General features: G+C 43.7%; 1 protein-coding gene across 2 annotated transcripts in view; it reads left to right on the top strand.

Annotated features, from left to right (window-relative positions):
* The window catches only part of CMC2 (C-X9-C motif containing 2), a 45572-nt gene that overhangs the window by 4772 nt on the left and 21855 nt on the right, over positions 1 to 18945 (top strand). The window contains exons 2-3 of one of the 2 annotated variants that reach the window (XM_038368224.2): positions 16786 to 16852; positions 18123 to 18193. In XM_038368224.2, coding sequence (XP_038224152.1) covers positions 16816 to 16852; positions 18123 to 18193 — 108 coding nt within the window. In that variant the 5' untranslated portion in view covers positions 16786 to 16815. Of the gene's footprint in view, positions 1 to 16785; positions 16853 to 18056; positions 18194 to 18945 lie in introns of both variants that reach the window. The other variant, XM_038368225.2, reaches the window with a different exon arrangement.

The following is an 18945-nucleotide window of genomic DNA, read 5'->3' as shown; positions in this document are numbered from 1 at the left end:
CAGGAAAGAGGTGGACAAATTGGAGGAAGTCCAGAGAAGAGCAACAAAAATGATTAAAGTTCTAGAGAACATGATCTATGAGTGAAGATTGAAAACATTGGGGTTGTTTAGTCTGGAGAAGAGAAGAATGAGAAGAGACCTAACAGTTTTCAAGTACATAAAAGGTTGTTATAAGGAGGAGGGAGAAAAATTGTTCTCCTTAACCTTTGTGGATAGGCCAAGAAGCAATAGGCTTAAATTGCAGCAAAGGTGGTTTAGGTTGGACATTAGGAAAAACTTCCTAACTGTCAGGGTAGTTAAGCACTGGAATAAATTGCTCAGGGAGGCTGTGGAATCTCTATCCTTGGAGATTTTTAAGAGCGGGTTAGACAAACATCTGTCAGGGTTGGTCTAGATCAGGAGTTGGCAATCTATGGCATGCACGCCAAAGACGGCACACAAGACGATTTTTAATGGCACGCTGCTGCCTGCCGGGCCCCAGCTGCCGGCCCCACTCAGCCCGCTGCCGAACCCAGGCCGGGACCGTGGTAGGCAGCAGCATGCCATTAAAAATCCTGCCTGCTCTTCTCTGCTTCCCCCCCCTGCCCCAGCGGGGGCAGGGTGAAGAAGCTTGGTCCTGCTGGCTGCTGCTGCAGGGCAGGCAAGCTCCCCACTCCCCCGCCTCTTCCCCCAGCGTGCTGGTTCCTGCCCTTCCTCCTGTCCCTCCCTGCTGCTGATTAGCTGATGACCCTTGCGAAGGAGTGGGAGAAGCGGAGCTGCAGCACACTCGCTGCTCTGGGGAGGAGGCGGAGAAGAGGTGTGGATGGGGTCTTGGGGAAGGGGGATGGAATCAGGGCATATCCCCTCCAGCCCCCGCCATGAGCCGCTCTGGGCAGGGGGCTGGGAGCACCCCCACGACCCTAGCCCACACCTCCGCCCTGACTCCTACGCCCCCCACACACACTCCAGCCCCCTGCCCTGACCCCTGCATCCCCCACACTCCCAGCCCCCTTCCTTGATTCCTGCACCCCCAACACCCCATGTCCTGACTCTTGCACCCCCCACATTTCCACCGCCGCCCTGAGCACCAAACGGGAGCTCCTGCACCCCCCCTCCCACATTCCCACCTGCACCCCTCACACCAAATGGGAGTTGCCCAGGTAAGCACTCCACATCCAAACCTCCTGCCCCAACCCTGAGCCCCCTCCCTCATTCTAGCTCCTGGCCAGACCCTGCTCCCTAACCCCCAGCCTGCTCCTTCACCCCCAGCCCTGTGCTCAGTGCACTCCCACCCTCAGCTCAGTGCAGAGCGAGTGGAAGAAAATGGCTAGAACCAGGGAGAAGGTGTGTACCCACTCTATGTGGGCAGGTCTGGGATCCCAGACCGGCAGCGGACTGAGAGGGGCTGGCAGCTGGGACCCTGGCTGGCAGGAGCCAGCGGATGGAATCCCAGACTGCCAGCAGGCTGAGCTGTTCAGCCCGCTGCCAGTCTGGGGTTCTGGCTGCCGGCCCCTTGTTAGCTGGGGTCCCGCTGCAGGTCCCGCTCAGCCTGCTGCCAGCCTCGATGAATGGAACCCCAGGCTGGCAGCGGGCTGAGCGGGCCGGCCGCGTAAGATCAGCATTTTAATTTAATTTAAATGAAGCTTCTTAAACATTTTGAAAACCTTGTTTACTTTACATACGACAATAGTTTACTTGTATGATATTTTGACTTATAGAGAGAGACCTTCTAAAAACGTTAAAATGTATTACTGGCATGCAAAACCTTAAATTAAAGTGAATAAATGAAGACTCGGCACACCACTTCTGAAAGTTGCCAACCCCTCGTCTAGATAATACTTAGCCCTGCCATGAGTTCAGGGGACTGGACTAGATGACCTCTTGAGGTCCCTCCCAGTCTTATGATTCTGTGATTCTATGATTCTATTGTGACTCTGATTACCCATATTGACTGCTGATCATTAACTTAGAACAAATCAGATTCCAACAGCCGTGGAGTGCTGAGAAATTGTTTGGAGTGAGTATTGTAGTGCTGCTGTTGATAAACTTCTCTATTGGTGTTTCACTTTCAACTCAGTGGGGTTTTTTTGTGTGGGGGGAGGTAGTGAGAAGATAAATCTTATTAGAGGGTGGACTTCTCCAGTCCCTCTGCAATTATTTTAAAATAAACTTTTGTGCTCATTAGGGGTGCCAAATTGAGAGAACTGAATATATGAAACTATCAACAGAACAGGTACAGCATAGGCAACAGCAGCAGCTTCCCCACACTGTCTAGTCAATATGCTTCAATTGTTAACTTCTTTGTGGGGGAACTGAAAAGATGCCATATGTTAATGACTTTTGGCTGCTACTATATTTGATCTTGTGACCTTCAGGTGAAAGACTCTCTTGTGTCTTAGTAGTTCCCTAAGCCATCCAGTTTTTCTCCTGCTCTTCAGTTAATATTGACTAATGTCCACCATTGGTTGTGTGGTATGGATGCTATAAATGTACATCAGAGGGGGATAGTTTAGGTGTAGGTATACTGTCAGTTTTGCATATAGCAGCACAGCAGGCCCAGAAAAAACAAAATAGCCATTCTTTCTGGCTATGGTAGATGTAGAGCTGTGGTAGGTGAAAGCTCTTCCACAACAGAATTGCAATTAGGCTATCTTCCTCTTATTGCATACTCTTTGCTGTGGCATCCTTGTACTCTGAGACCAAGTCTATACTGTGAAAATACACTGTTAGAAAATATTAACTAACCAATTTCAATTAATATGAAGTTACACATATCTTTAGTACCTAGTGATGACAGGGACAAGTCTTATTTAAAAATGTTTAGCTGGTCATTGTTAGGATGACAGACTATATAGATGTTTAGATGGTCATGGTTATTCTCTTGTGACAGAATATATAGATCTCCTCTCTGGGCTAGCAGGGAATCACTGTCTAAGAAGGGACACAGCTGTTTGGAGTGATTGCAAAGGCATTTGGGAGGAGATGGAAACCGTTTAGAGAAAAGGAAGGTTTCCTTTCTCACTTCATATAAGATGTCAGTTGCTGGAAGACATAAGAGAGGAAGGAATCACTCTGTTGGCATGTTCTCCAATGTCTAGGGAAACCTTGCTGATAGTGCTGGAAGGACTGTGGGGTGTCTGGGCAAGGTAAATGGACTGAGTTGTGAAACCCAGATGACCAGGGTAGGAACTGATTATGCTGTAGGTTAGCCAAGTAAACTATTTTCTTGTTGTGGCTTAATAAAGCAAATGTTTAGAAGGGGAAGAATGTTAAATGAATGACCCGTGGTTGGGATATGAATATTTCTAGAGCCCAGAAGGATGGGAAACGGAGGCATGGTGGCACACCCATACTGGAAGGAGAGTGGCACCCTGCTACACCCTAGTAAATACATTTTCTAATGGAATTCTATTTTCCCTGAGAAGAGGCCCTAGTGTATTAAGCTCTGAGGTTCTCAAACACTCCGGTGATGGGTGCTTTATAGGAACCTAAATAGATTTTTTGCATCTTTCTTTATCTCTGATTACTTAATCACTCTCTAGGATATGCCAACTAGGGAAGAGCACTATACGCTTTTTCTTTTAGTGTTCAGTTACACACAGATTTCTTTAATTTTTATAATCTCAGATCACCTGCTTTGTCAGTATTACTACCTCATAATTAATTCCAAACCCTAACAATTTACAGCTTGAAAAAGGCAAAAGCACTGACTCTCATGCCATTGTAATTTGACAGTTAATAATTAAAATATAATCCATTGAAGAATGAGAAATTCCCTGTTAGAACTGTTTATAAACTATGCTTACTGTCCATGCACTGTGTTTTGAATCAAGTTTCAAATAGCTTCTTGCTCTTAATTAAAGTGAAGATTGCTATCTTGTTTGGAAACTTCCAAGAAGGGAACAATTTAGTGTGACTATGTCTTGCTACTTGTATCGATACAGCATTTAAAAGATCTGGCATTTTCTCTCTGTCCAGTTGGCCTTAACACTGGCTTCATTGAACTCCATTCAAAATACTGCTAGGATCATATTCCTAACTGGTTGTTCTATCCATGGCCCTCTCTCCACTGCATCAAAGAATAGCTCTTTGTCTTTGCATTTAAGGGCCTTCACCATTTACCCCGGCCCTATCTACCACATAGCTCAATAAATTAGTAATCAGCCTCCATTTTTGCTTTGCCAGCAATGGCATCTTTGATTGTCCACCTGTCTTTCTCCCCTACAGCTCTCTATTGCATGGGAAAAACTCCCATTCAAAACTCATTAAGCTATCACCTTTTTCTAAACCCTTACTTAAAGTCTACCTCTGCCGGCAAATCACTACTGTCTCGCATTGGTTGAGCAAGTGGCGAACTGAAAGTTCTAGTTTTCTAAGTTGTTTATTTTGTTGTCTCATTCTCCTACTCATTCACACCCTGTTTCTGTTTAGTTCACCTGTCCTGTCCTCTTGACTCCAGGATTTGAAAGCCATTGAAGACAGGGTGCGTCTTTGTGTCTAGCACAGTGGCGCCCAGACCCTTGTCTGGGATTCCTCGGTGATACTACAGTACAAATAATTTTTAAAAATGACTACATCTCACATTCTTTCTCTGTAAATAGTCTGTTTCTAGTAGTTTCCTATCCAGTTTAAAATTAAACTTGAATCACTATGTATTTTTTGAAGCAGTCATTATGCTCCTGAGACTACAGCTTCTGATTAGTTGGCTTTTTTCATTGTTCTCTTCAGGAGCTTTTCTGCAGATCCAGCATCCTAAAAAAGGAGTTGCATTCACATGATACTGAATGTGTCCGAATATAGGACCATGATTTTGTATTAGATTTTTTTTGTTTTTAAATAGTGTATTTTGGACACATTGTCTTATGTAGCCAGGCTCATGTTGTTCTAGGAAGATGTCCAAAAAGAGAAGTCCAATAAATCAGATGGATCTCTTGCACTGTCAGTCCTGTCTCTTAACTGAAACAAAGGTGTCCTTATTTTGCTATCTCCCTCTACCCGTTTGCTTCTCATTGGGATTTTGAATACCTCCTGGGCATATTGGATAGTGTATAGTGTTAAAATTTAATAGTTTAGATACCCAAATCTCCATAAAGCGGATTACATCCTTCCACTTGGTTCCCTATGGTGGGCCCATGTAGGGGCAATTTATTTAGAGCAAATAATACCCAGCATTGCTAAATTATGGCAAAGAAAATTATGGATCTTAAGAGTAATTCAGGTTTTTGGAGCGTGGGCTGTATCTTTGAGGCCAGAAAGTATAGTCATCCATCAAGGATGATAGTTTCTCAGAGTACCTGCCTTAGCTTTGAGATTCCCAAATATGACCTCTCTTCTTTTCCCATCTCCCTCATCTTATCTAAGTGAGCATACAAGTGAACATACAGTAAAAAGCACTGATACCTGCATGGTCATTTTTGAGTCAGTCTGTTCCATTAAAAGCTTATTCAGAAAGTTGGGAGGAAACTGACCTGTCAGTGTTTATCTTTAGCTCATTTAGCATTCTGCACCAACTTCATTACATAACTATTATCTGTATTGTGGTTGCCAAATATGGAGAGAGAAATATGGAAAATTAACACATTTCAGGCAATATTCTTAAAGAAAAATCCTAGGAGCTTACCAATTTGTGTCCTGTCTCACTAGTTAGCGCTGCCCCATGATGAAATATACTAGTGTCTCTAAATAAATGCCCAGACTTAATCTTTTATACGTCTCTCCAAATAATCACTTCAGATCTTAATGATGTTTGCCTGGCATTTTAAAGCCCATTTTTTGCCCATTTTTCTCCCAGAGCAATTGCTCTACTTTCCTAATATTATCCTTGTGCTTTACTGCTAATATTTCTTTCAGAGCAATTGCTTGTTTCCCTTGATATTCTTTATCCAGCATTTCTGTTAATAGATCTCTGAGCAAATTATACATCCAAAAAAACCCAGACATTTACTGCTAAAAAATCTTTCAGCATCACTCCATTCTTAATATCATAGTAAGTTTTCATCTGTGTTAAAATTCTGCCTACATTGATTTATTCACTACTGACAAGCTAGTTACTATCTTAGAATAACTTTTTAGGCTTTTGGCAAGGAAACTAGCAACCTTTCCCCCATTGCTTCCTTTGTTACTCTTGAAACTTCTCCCGTCACATAGTGTTCCTGACCACCAATCATTGTGCATTTTCTCACATGTAGATCTGTCACATCCACCTTGAGATCATCGGCTCCCCTCTCTCTCATAGGCTTACTCGTGAACATACGTAATACTTAGCATTTAAAGCACCAGTCATTCAAGGATCTCAAAGCATTTAACAGATGCTAATTAAGTCTTCCATCCATCATTTTAGGTGGCTTATTTTACCCATATTATAAATATGTTAACTTGGTACACATAGTCAACAATGCAATTTGAGATTGCTGACTAAGCTTTGAAGAATTTAATGATGAAGCATACTCATGTTGTGGCCTATCATGAAATATGTTACAATGAGGGTATCTGGTTAGTCTCCTTCCATTTAAAGAGTTTATTGTGTCAGGGCTATCATTCAGGAATGATTAACAGTTTTTTTTACTTTGGCTGAATACAACTTTATTTGGTAAGTTAATTACTGAACATTATCTCATAAGAGATAATTTCAAGAGCACTAATGTTACAAAGCTGAGTGATTATGTATTCAGTAAATCTGAGGTGAAGTCAATGGAACAACTTGTGAATAAGATCTGGGCACTAGAAGACTTAACTGGGGAAATGTAGCCTTGAACAGACATCTGTTTATGGTATTAGGGCCTTTTCTCACTTCATATGAAAATAGTTTCTTTATATGAATTACACCACTAATCCATTCTAAATGAAGAATGGGAATGATCTTTTTATTGACATGCTTCCCTTCCTCTTTTCTGTTCTTCTGTTTCCCTCATTGGAGTGTTAGGGCAGGTCTTCATTACCCGCCGGCTCAGTGGGTAGTGATCGATTTATTGCGTCTCGTCTAGACGTGAGACATCGATCCCCAAATGCGCTCCCCGTTGACTCCAGAACTCCAGCTCATAAGAGGCAGAAGCAGAGTCGACGGGGGAGCGGCAGCGGTCGACTCGCCGCCGTCCTCACAACCAGCTAAGTCGACTTAAGATACAAGTCTTATCAGAGTGACAGAGTTTTGTCACCAAAAATAGCTTTGTAGTGTGTACACCTCCTGACAAAACTTTGTAGTGTAGACAAGACCCTAGAGAATTGATCAAGATGATACCTCTGGCAGAAGACTGATTGAGACTGCAAGCTGATTATCAAATCACTGACATACACCACCAGTCAGTCTTACACCTATTATACTAATACAAAATCACTGTACTCAAACTCAAAAATGTTAGCCAGTGCTATGAGGAAAATCCATGGACAAATTAGTAGAGCCCTGCAAATCCACAAATATCCACTTTATATACATCTGCACAGGGCTCTACAAATTAGAAACACTGACTTACTATGGTGTGCAACCAAAAATTGGTAGTGGCATGGCAGAGTTCTTACTTGAATCACTTATGGTATGTCTACGTGTAAAGGCTGCAGTGGAGCAGCTGCACTGGTGCAGCGCTTTAATGAAGACGATACCTATGCCGATGGAAGGACTTCTCTCTTTGGTGTAGGTACTCCACTTCCACGAGAGGCGGTAGTTGTGTCAATGGGAGAAGCCATCCTGTCAACTCAGTTGTCTACACAGGGGGTTAGGTTGGTAGAACTACGACACTCGGGTGTGGATTTTTGATACCATTATACTGTAGTTATACCGTTGTAAGTTTATAGTGTAGACCTGGCCTTAGTTGGATGCAGATACTGGGTCTGTCATCTACAGTTTTAGGATCACTTGTTAATTTGCTGAAAGGAACATTTAGCAATTTGTGCAGTTCAAATTTTGTTGCATTAGGGTATAGTGTAGTATTAGACTTCCACACAGTAATGTGGAGGAGGGGCTTGAAAGAAAATACCACAGCAATTATATTAATGTGGAGAAGTGTTTAAAACACTTCAAATAATGTAAATATTCTTCAAGTGCTTGCTCACGTTGATTCCATGTTTGGGGTGTGTGCGCCGTGTCTATTTGCGTCCCATTATGCCATTACCCAGCAGGCGCAGAAAGACTCAAGCTTCGGTAGAGCAGTGCTGCAGGCTGCAAGACCGTGAACTCTGAGCCCACCTCCTGGGATACTGCTTGTGAGTCACCTAATGTGGAATCGACATGAGCAAGTGCTCAAAGAGGAAAAAATGGTTAGCTACCTTTTGTAACTGTTGTTCTTCGAGATATGTTGCTCATGTCCATTCCATGATCTACCCTCCTACCCGCCATTGGAATTGACAGCAAGAAGGAACTGAGAGGGAGTAGGGCTGGCGGTGCCTCATATACTGGCGCATGAGCACGGCACTCCAGAGGGCACCAGAGCCGACCCTAGGGATACCACTAGGGGAAAAATTTCTATCAGTGGTACACGCAGCGTGCACACACCTAACATGGAATGGACATGAGCAACACATCTAGAAGAACAACAGTTAAGAAAGGTAGGTAACTGGGGGTTTTTCTCATTGGAGCAACAGGGAGACTATTCCAGAGGCTGGAAAATTAAAGGGCTTCTATGTCGCTTGGATTTATGTAAATTTCTTTTGTGAGCATTATCGACTATTAGGGTATGTCTACACAGAAACTAGACACCCATGGGTGGCCCATGCGAGCTGACTCGGGCTCCTGAGAGTTGGGCTGTGGGGCTGTTTTATTGCTGTGTAAAATTCTGGGCTCTAGGACCCTGCGGGGTGGGAAGCCCAGGCTCCAGCTCAAGCTTGGAAGTTTGCACAGCAGTGAAACAGCGCTGCAGCCTGAGCCCCAGAGCCGAGTCAGCTGGTATGGGCCAGCCAGGGATTTTTCTTTGCTGGGTAGACGTGGCCTTAAGGCTTAGAGCAGTACTACTCAAAGTGGTGGTCCGCGGACCGATGTCGGTCCGTGAGCCATCAGCTGCCGGTCTGCACGCATATTGGGAAAAAAAATTGCTGGTCCCCCACATCAGATAGCTTGAGAAGAACTGGCTTAGAGTCCCTGCTGGGCAGCATATTGGCTTGATTGAGAGGTTCTAATCTTTCTGGCCCCAAACTTCCCATCACCTGCTCAGTTGCACATTTGGTAGAAATAGTGGGATCACTAGTGCAGACAGGACTTTAGCTGAACATCATCATTATAAGCACTGTTGTTTAACCTGAAGGTCTAACTGTCCTCTAATGATGCTTAAAATGTCAGCTTTGATGATAAAGTGGTTAGAACAGTAGTGGTTCCCTAGAGCGTGGTTTACACTAGCATTCTCACTCATGATACCTATTGGGGCTGAAAAGTCGAAGAATTCTCTGCCATTCCTGGGGGCGGGGGGGGGGGGAAGCTTAGTTTAAACAAGATCTAAGTGACTGGCCTCAGTGAAAGGAGAGATTATTTCTTAAAATGACAACTAAAAATTAGATAAAATACCACCTTGTATAAAATACTGACTCTTTCCTTCCTCCTTAAAGGGATACTGCTAGATACTTTTGGGCCCAAAATTCAGCTTTTCTGTGTGGCTTTCAAAAAGAAAATTTCAAAAACTTGAATGAAGAGAATTTCAATTAAAATATTTTGTTTTATAGTGAGGGAAGGGGTTGGCTTTAAACATAAAAATGAGTTGTTCGTGCCCCAAATGTGGCAGTGCTATGCTATTGCAATGTGAGTAACTTATAGTGAAACTGACCATTCTATTTTCATTGTCCAAGGGGGTGAAGTACCAAAAATAAACAAAACATAAATGATTGATAGTATTTGATATTTGAAGATCCTTTCAGTTTTAATCAAAGGTAATGGTAGTGACATAGCTAAGGATGGAGACGTTGAAAAATGACTTTTGACCTCTTGTCCCTCTATTTTTATGACAATTTCTAATAGGGACTGGATTTTAGGATTTCTATTAGAGGGTGATTCACCAGGTATTAACTCCTTGCCACTGGTTGGTTGAATGGATCCCCATTAAGTGGAGTTTTTGCTTCTGGCAGAAGTCATTGCTATTTATTTCATTAGGCAGTACTGTTTCTCTGGTAGATGTCCCAATGAAGTTGCCTCCTTAGGGCATGGCTATACTTGCAGATGTAGAGCGCTTTGAGTTAAACCAGCCTTTGGAGAGTGCAGTAGGGAAAACACTGCAGTCTTTCCACAATGACAGCTTCAAGCGCACTTGCGTGGCCACGTTTGCGGCAGCGGCATTGGGAGTGGTGCATTATGGGCAGCTATCCCACGGAGTCCCTCTTCCTATTCTGGCTCTGTGGCTTGTGGGAAGGGGGCAGGGGCATTCTGGGTCCTGTCCCAATGCCCCATGATGCATCGGTTTGCATCCCAGCAATCCCTGTGCTTCCGTCCACATTTGGCGCCATCTTTCAACGTTTTTTGTACTGCGCCCTCTGTCTTCGCTTTCAGTCTGTGGGAATGGAGCCTGAACTGCTGAGGAATATGCTGATGAGTCTCGCCAGCACTTCACATTTTGGCAGTCAAGTTACTCCTTAAGATCCAAACTGACAGTAAGGGCTCTGACGATATCAACTCGAGTAACACATATGACACAAAATTGCTTGTGGCATTCACAGACATGCTCATCGCCATGGAACTCCGCTTTTGGGGTTGGGAAACAAGCACTGAGTGGTGGGATCACATCGTCATGCAAGTCTGGGATGACTAGCCGTGGCTGCAGAACTTTCGGATGAGAAAAGCCACTTGCATGGGTCTGTGTGATGAGCTCGCCCCCACACTGTGTCGCAAGGACATGAGATTGAGAGCTGCCCTGACAGTGGAGAAGCGGGTGGTTATTGCAATCTGGAAGCTGGCAACTCCAGACAGCGACTGATCGGACACTAACCAGTTTGGAATGGGAAAGTCGACCGTTGGAATCGTGTTGATGCAAGTTTGCAGGGCCATTAATCACATCCTGCTCAGAAGAACTGTGACTCTGGGTAACATGCATGACATTGTGGCTGGCTTTGTACAAATGGGTTTCCTTAACTGCGGAAGGGCGATAGATGGAATGTATATTCTAATTCTGGCATCAGCCCACCTAGCCTCCGTGTACGTTAATCAGAAGGGGTTTTTCTCTATGGTTCTCCAGGCGCTTGTGGATCACCGTGGGCATTTCATTGACAGTAATGCAGGCTGGCCCGGAAAGGTGCATGACACATGCATCTTTCGGAACACTGGCCTGTTCAGGAAGCGGCAAGTCAGGACTTTTTTCCCAGACCAGAACATCACTATAGGAAAAGTCGAAATGCCCATTGTGATCCTTGGAGACCCCGTTTACCCTTTGTGTAGGGTTTCATGAGCCATGGCATTAGAGAGCCTTGACAGCAGCAAGGAGCGGTTCAACAACAGGCTGAGCCAGTGCAGAATGACTGTGGAGTGTGCTTTTGGCCGTTTAAAGGGCCGCTGGTGCTCTCTGTATGGGAAGCTGGACCTGGCAGATGACAGCATCCCCGCGATTATATCCACGTGCTGTACCCTCCATAACATTTGTGAAGGGATGGGTGAAAGATTCACTCAGGCATGGAACTTGGAGGTTCAACACCTGAAGGCTGAATTTGAACAGCCAGAGAGCAGGGCTATTAGAGGGGCCCAGTGCAGGGCTTCAAAGATTAGGGATGCCTTGAGGGAGCAATTTGATGCTGAAAGCCACCAGTAATATTTGGTGCCTTGCACGGGAGTGAAGTGCAGTTGTTCCAATGTGTTTGCTACGCTGACTTGCAGTGCCTGTTGTTTTCCTGGGTTAAGGTATCTTTTACTTTATGCAGTAATAAAGAATGTTTTCAAAGCCAAAAAATCCATTTATTGAAAAGAAACACAACTGCTTAGGAAACAGAAAGGGCAAGGGGGTAGAGTGGGGAACAGTACAATCACAGATTTGTGTATGTCCTGTTATCATACTCAGCCTTCCTGTCTGGAGTGCTGTGCAATGAGTGCTGCACTTCAGGGTGACTTTAATGCATGGTGATGGGGGTTGAGTGCAGTAGGTAAGGGTCGTAGTTTTCAGGGCTGGGTGGTGAAGCTACAGGTGTTGGAGGCAGCTGGGTGGTGATAAGAACCCTGATGTTTGGGAAAGTGGGTTGGACGTGACATGGGGCCACAAGGGAAAGAGTTTGGGGACTAGGGCTGCGAAGCGGAGGGGTGGGCAGGCACGGTAGCGCTCCGCCTGCATGGCTACGAGCGCCTGGATTGAGTCCACTTGGCGCTCCATGATGCTTATCAGCCGATCCATGCTTTGCTGCCGGAGCTCCATGCTTTTGTGCCAGCGCTCTTCATTCTGCTGGTGGATCCTCCTTTCACTCTCCCTCCACTCCTGCACTTTTAGATTCTCATTAAGGGACTGCTGCATTACTTTATGCAGCATGTCTCCTTTGCTTCTATGTGGCCTCTTCCTAATTCTTTGGAGTCTTTTGGCCGGTGATAACATGGACGGCTGAGATCTTAAGGTTGCATCTGTCAAGGCAAAATGCAACACTTAACAGAGGCATCATTGTTCACACCAGACAGAGCAATGATTCCCCTCTACTTCAGGGCAAACACAGTCTACACAATAGCATAATTTGCCTGTCCCAATGCGAGTGCACATAATCCACAGGAGCTCCAAAATGATGAGAAAGCACAGGGTCAAGGGGACTGATTGTTTCATGGCCGTACTGTCCTCTGGGTTTCTGTGCCTTGGGGAGAGCCAACAGCTGCACTGAACACTGTCCCCACATTTTCCACAGGAGTTTGTCCTGGAAGATATTTTGCTGCTGACCTGGGAAGCAAGGGAGGGTCTTCTACTACAATGCGGCTTCCGCCCTGGTCCATATGCAGCTTGCCTGTGTGCAGCAATGGTCCCCACACCCCTCATGGCACAGTGGCGCGGACATGTTAGCCTGACTGGGACAAGGACCACAGTGGCTCTCCCAAGAAACCCGCGCAAGCGCATTGCCCAAGTTCTGGATGAGATCTTTGAGGAGATCACTGAGGCCGATTACCACGATGTGAGAGAGCACATCAATGCCCTGTTCCGCATCTAGGCATGCATAGAGCCCTAACCCTTCTCGTCTCAAGAGCCCCAACTTCCTTCCCAAAATAAAAGCCGCTTACCGGGAACCTCCTCTGGTGTTTGTCCTTCCCCAAGCACCGGGCGCCGCGACTGGCTATCTTCCTCCTGGCTGCATGCATCTAGAGATTCCGGGGTATCTTCCTCCTCCTCAGTACCCTCGTTCCCCCTTTCCTCCTCCTCCTGCGTTGTTGAACTGGGCTCTGAAGTGTCCATGATGGTCCTTGGAGTGGAGGTGGGGTTGCCCCCCAAGTATTGCATCCAGCTCTTTGTAGAAACGACAGGTTTCGGAGGCACCACTGGAGCAGCGGTTTGCTTCGCAGGCTTTGCAGTAGGCATTCCACAGCTCCTTCTCTTTAACCCTGCACTGCAGTGCGTCCCGGTCATGGCCCGTTTCCATCATGTCCCTTGGTATCTGCCCGAAAGTGTCGGGCAGATACCTACGACTGGAGCACAGCCGGGACTGGACAGCTTCCTCCCACCAAACGCTGATGAGGTCCAGCACCTCGCCATTGCTCCATACTGAGGATCATCTGGTGCATGGAGGCATGATCACCTGGAAAGATTCGCTGAGAGCACTCCAGGCTTGGCTGAGCAAACAGGAAGGGGATTTTCAAAATGCCCAGAGAATTTAAAAGGCAGGTCTGATGGTTGGGCACCTGAGGGCAGGGCAGTAGAGTTCAAAGTGATGAGCAGAGTGGCTAGAACAGGCATTGTGGGAGACTTTTGGAGGCCGATCAGACCAGGGCGTCCAGACTGGCGCCGCACTGCTCCAGCGGGGGCACATCAAACGTTATTCTACTCGCCGAGGTGGATTACCAGGAGCACTCCAGCAGCGGAGTTAGAGTGCTCTACGTGCCTTGCCATTGTGGACGTTTCATGAGTTAGAGCGCACGGGGCTGCTTTAATGCACTCTAACTTGCAAGTGTAGCCATGCCCTTAGTTAAGCACAGCCTCTTGCATTAGACAAGTTAACTAGTTTTTGTTCTGAGTAATTGCTTATGAAGGGAAGGTTAGTAACAGCATCAGATGCCAAAGCTCTGAGGTAACTCTGAAGTAGCTATTCTAACTATAGTGAGGGCTTGTCTACACTGGCAATTTACAGCACTGCAACTTTCTCGCTCAGTGATGTGAAAAAATGCCCCCCTCAGCGCAGCAAGTTTCAGCACTGTAAAGCGCCAATGACCAGAGCTTTCTCCCTGCACTCTGCCATGACTACACAAGCCATGTTAAAGCACTGCCGGTGTATACTAGTCCTGATAGCTTGCAATATTCCCTTCAATCCCAACTGTTGTCAGCAGTTACTCTTGTATATATGTTTATTCCTACATGGAGTTCTTTGAAGAACTGATTGCAGGGTCAGGCATTTACTTGGCAAATCTAACTCTGATTTGGAAGGTGTGATGCTTTGGGATTCACCCAGGCCAGTAAGGGGTTCAGTCTTGCAACTCTGGGTGCCTTAAATGCTATGCAGCTGTGGCTCACAGTCATGTCACCAATAGCCACTATATAAGCAAGAAAGTCTCACTCTGGCTTCCACGGCTCAATTACTCTTTGCAGGGTGATCTCACTAACCCTTGTAACCCACAATTGTCCCCAAAAGCATTTCTTTGCTGTGCTCAGCCCCCTCTCATGGTAGAACTCCCAAAACCTTAAGTTTGCTGCTCTTTTAAAGTGACAGTACACAGCAGCCTGTTAGCTTAACTGAGATTAACTCAGCTTCCACTTGAACTACACAGCACTGAGTTGGTGTATAGTAAAAGTAAAACAAGTTTATTAACAATAGAACATAGATTTAAGTAATACTGAGTCAAAGGAGTAGGGATAGAAATGGTTACAAACAACTTGACTAAATCTGATTTAATAAACTAATCTTTTGTTCAAAGTAGTTTTCTCACCATAATCATTCTTCCAGCATGGCTGACCAGTCTTTAGCCAGGATCCAACGCAGAGACCAAAGCACTTGGTTACTTCGTCTGAGAGGTGAAGGATAAAATGGCTTTTGCCTTTGCTTATATCTTCCCAGAGTTTACTGATTCTGTTCCATGAGACAGGAAGGCTTCTTGTGAGTGCAATTGCCCCCCATCCCCATTGAGACTAAGTGGTCATCTTCCCCCACTTGCTTGCCTGATGGCTTTTTTTTACCTGGTATGTGAATGTGCTTTTCATTGTCTGAGGTCATACCTTAATTTACCTTGGAGATTGCAGTCAAGCCTGGAAAACAACACTGCTTTGTCTAGGACCCGGTGGAATTAGGCACTGTCTGCCAAATACGTTTGAGGGACATATTTTCCAGCACATCTGCATAGCTTTTTACATGTCAACCCTACATACACCATGCAAGAATATTAATGATCAGTGAGTTACTAGTTTGAATATATTCTAGTTACTAGTGAGTTACTAGTTTTTGATACAAGACACCTTCTAAATAAATATCATGACAACAGTGTGTGGGGTGCACACAAAGGTGGGCAGGCCAGCTGAGACACATTGCTACATACCAAGAATCCCCTTTTCCTGTGGCATTGGGATGCTCTTAGGGTCACAGAGGGCCCATCTCATAACAGATTATTTATCTTCAGTGTTAGGCCATGTCTCTTCATGGAGCAGTTCACTGGTGTCCAGTGGTTCTCAAACTATTGTACTGGTGACCACTTTCATATAGCAAGCCTTTGAGTGCGACCCCCCCTTATAAATTAAAAACACTTGTTTATATATTTAAAACCATTTTAAATGCTGGAGGCAAAGTGGGGTTTAGGGTGGAGGCTGACAGCTCGTGACCCCCCCCTCATGTAATAACCTCGTGACCACCAGTTTGAGAACCCCGAGCTATACTGATATGCTATACAGCAAAGCTCTCCTAGTGTAGGCACAATTATATTTGCAAAGCTGCACTTTCACTGGTGTAGTTTATATAGTCATCCCCAAACAAAACAAGCTATACCAGTACAAGTATAGTTTTGCCAGTATAACTGTGTCTACACTAGGGGCTTCTGCCAGCACAGCTATGTCAGGGATGAAAACCTCTTCACATCCCCAATTGATGTAAGTATGCCGGCAGACATTTGTAGTGTAGACATTAGTTTAGTTCATGTGCTTTGCCAAATTTCTGGCTGTTGAATAGTGTGCAGTAGGAACAGCCGTTATCTGATCATTCATTACTTAAGGTGTGAAGTGACATGAAAGCCTCTTTCTAGAAAGGGAATGATCTAATTTGTATTTCCTTGTAGCATTCTACAGGCCAGATCATTCTAATAAGCAATGGAATATTTTTTTAAATAGAGAACTTCAGTCAATGGATTATGTATTTGAATTCAGTATGTCAACTATTTAGATCACCTTTAATCAAAGTGTGTTGTGCCAAATATGGTAGTTGATGATGAGGCTTAGGGTTTGTCTACACTGCGAAGTTGTCGACAAAACTTTTGTCTTTCACAGGTATTTAAAAATTTTGCTGATGCAAGTGGCAGTGTGAATGCAGCTTTTTCAGCAGGAGCGTTCTCCTACTGACAAAGCTAACGCTGCTCACGGGGCTGGTAGTATTTTGTCGGGAAAAGTGCCGACAAAGAGCATTTACACATGCTGACTTTTAGCGAAGGCTATGTCGATACAGCCTTGTTGCTAAAAGCTGCATGATGTAGACAAGCCCTTAGTTACCACTTTAATGACACTTGCTACCTGCTAATTCACTATATGTTTCTATTTTTAGTTTCCTTGTTGTTTTGGGGATTTGTCAAAGATGAACTCAGATGATTACATGTCTTGGAGTGGAGCTAGTATCCTTTCATGTAACCTCTCTAGAAGTCTTATCTTTTTTCCTATTATACACATTTATGTAGCAAATATGATCTTGATATTTACTACTTGATGCAAACTTTAGCCTCTAAAAATTGAGGCTTTTTGATGCAAGTAATGTTTGTCAAGCATTTTGAAGAAAAAAAGCACTGTTAAGTGCCAAGTTATAAACAAAACTTCTAGTAAAATGTAATATATTAACTCTCTTCGTAATTTTAGTAACTAATACAGAAGACACTTTTAGCTAAAAAGATTTGATAAATATTTTAGAGCAACCCTTTTATTAGGACAAGCCTACACTTAAAACGCTGTGCTACTGTAGCGCTTTAGAGAAGACCCTGCTACGCTGACGGGAGAGCTTCTCCTATTGGCATAGTTAATCCACCTCTGTGAGAGGCGGTAGCTATGTCAATGGGAATGGTTAGAACTGAAAAGTTTACAAATATAACTTGTGTTAATCATTTTGCTATTTTGTTTTCACTCTAACTCTAGGCAAAAAAGCTGATGGTTACTTTTTTATTTTTAGGTTTCAGAGTAGCAGCCGTGTTAGTCTGTATTCGCAAAAAGAAAAGGAGTACTTGTGGCACCTTAGAGACTAACAAATTTATTAGAGCATAAGCTTTCGTGAGCTACAGAAGTGAGCTGTAGCTCACGAAAGCTTATGCTCTAATAAATTTGTTAGTCTCTAAGGTGCCACAAGTACTCCTTTTCTTTTTTATTTTTGTTAGCATGACACTGTTCATTTGGATTGCAAGCAGTTTGGGGTAATGTCTAAATTCCTTCCCAAAACTGTTCATTAAATTAAAATTAATCACTGAGCATTTGTATTAATATTAGATTGTTACAGCACTTTAAACTTTAAATGTGGCCTTAATAAGATTTCTTTAACTATTTTATAATTAACAAGAAATTTTAAATTGCATACACAGTATTTTATTTTTAGGATGTGATTTTTTTTTTCTTCATCACCAAGTACTGTAATTGCTAAACAAAATCAGAATATGTCTGTGTCCACCAAAGGGTAAAGCTCATTAAATCAGATTATAACCTAAATAAACAAATTGGGCTGTCGCTATGTTCTAGTTTTGATTAAAATTAATTTATTTCTATTAGTGAATTGCAAGGACTTCCTAAGTGGAGAGGTGTTAGACTTTAAGATGAACTTTCATATGTTAATATTTGCAGGTGGCACATTTTTCCAACTGTAGTCCATGAACTGCACAAGCTACCCTTAACTCAAGATGCATCCAGACTTGTCTCCTCATCTGCACGGTGAAGAATGTAACCTAGTTATCAGTCTGCTCAAAGAGTGTCACAAAGAGGTAAGAGTTTTGAAAAGTAAAACAAGTTGTGTGTGGGAATTGGGTGTCAGTATATTAGCAAGAATATTATTTCATCAAAAAGTGACCTCTCCCCTTCAGGCAGAACAACCATGAGCTGTTCTTCCTCCCATCTGTCACACATGGACTAAATTTACCATATTCTGGCCATCCAGAAGGGAGATGGTTCAGTCTGTTTGAAAGTAGGTGCTCTAAGTATATTGACAGTGATACGAAAATGCAGAGTGCCTGACTCTGTACATGTGCCTGACACTCACTGTGTGGAGAGTTGAAAATTTAAACAGTTGCTGGGATTTCAATGAGATCTGCTGTTAGACTTCTATATTTTAATATGGATCAACCGGCACCATCTAAATATATAATCAAACATATTTCTTTGAAGTGGGTCAGAGGTCCTTCATTTTTTCAAGCAAGCAGAAACTTGAGATCACCCACTTGGAAAAACTCTTTACATTTTCATTGGCTGTGCAGTAAATCTTAAATGTAGAAGGGTCATCCTCTGTATTCAAAAACTAAATAATGTATCTGCTGTATGCTATATCATTGCTAAATTATTTTCCCAATTGGTGATTTTATCTAAATCAGTGTTGCATGCAGAAGTATTTCTATATCAAGACACAAAAAGTCCATTTAATTTCAATTGTTTTCACTGGGACAAAGAATAAATTTAAATATTGAATCTTAATGAGCAAAACAGTGGCTTGCCCTATTACACATAGAATGAAATATCTTCA

The sequence above is a fragment of the Dermochelys coriacea genome, chromosome 12 (assembly GCF_009764565.3).
Source record: "Dermochelys coriacea isolate rDerCor1 chromosome 12, rDerCor1.pri.v4, whole genome shotgun sequence".
In the NCBI taxonomy this organism is placed as follows: Eukaryota; Metazoa; Chordata; order Testudines; family Dermochelyidae; genus Dermochelys; species Dermochelys coriacea.
This window is presented reverse-complemented; position numbering and strand designations above follow the sequence as displayed.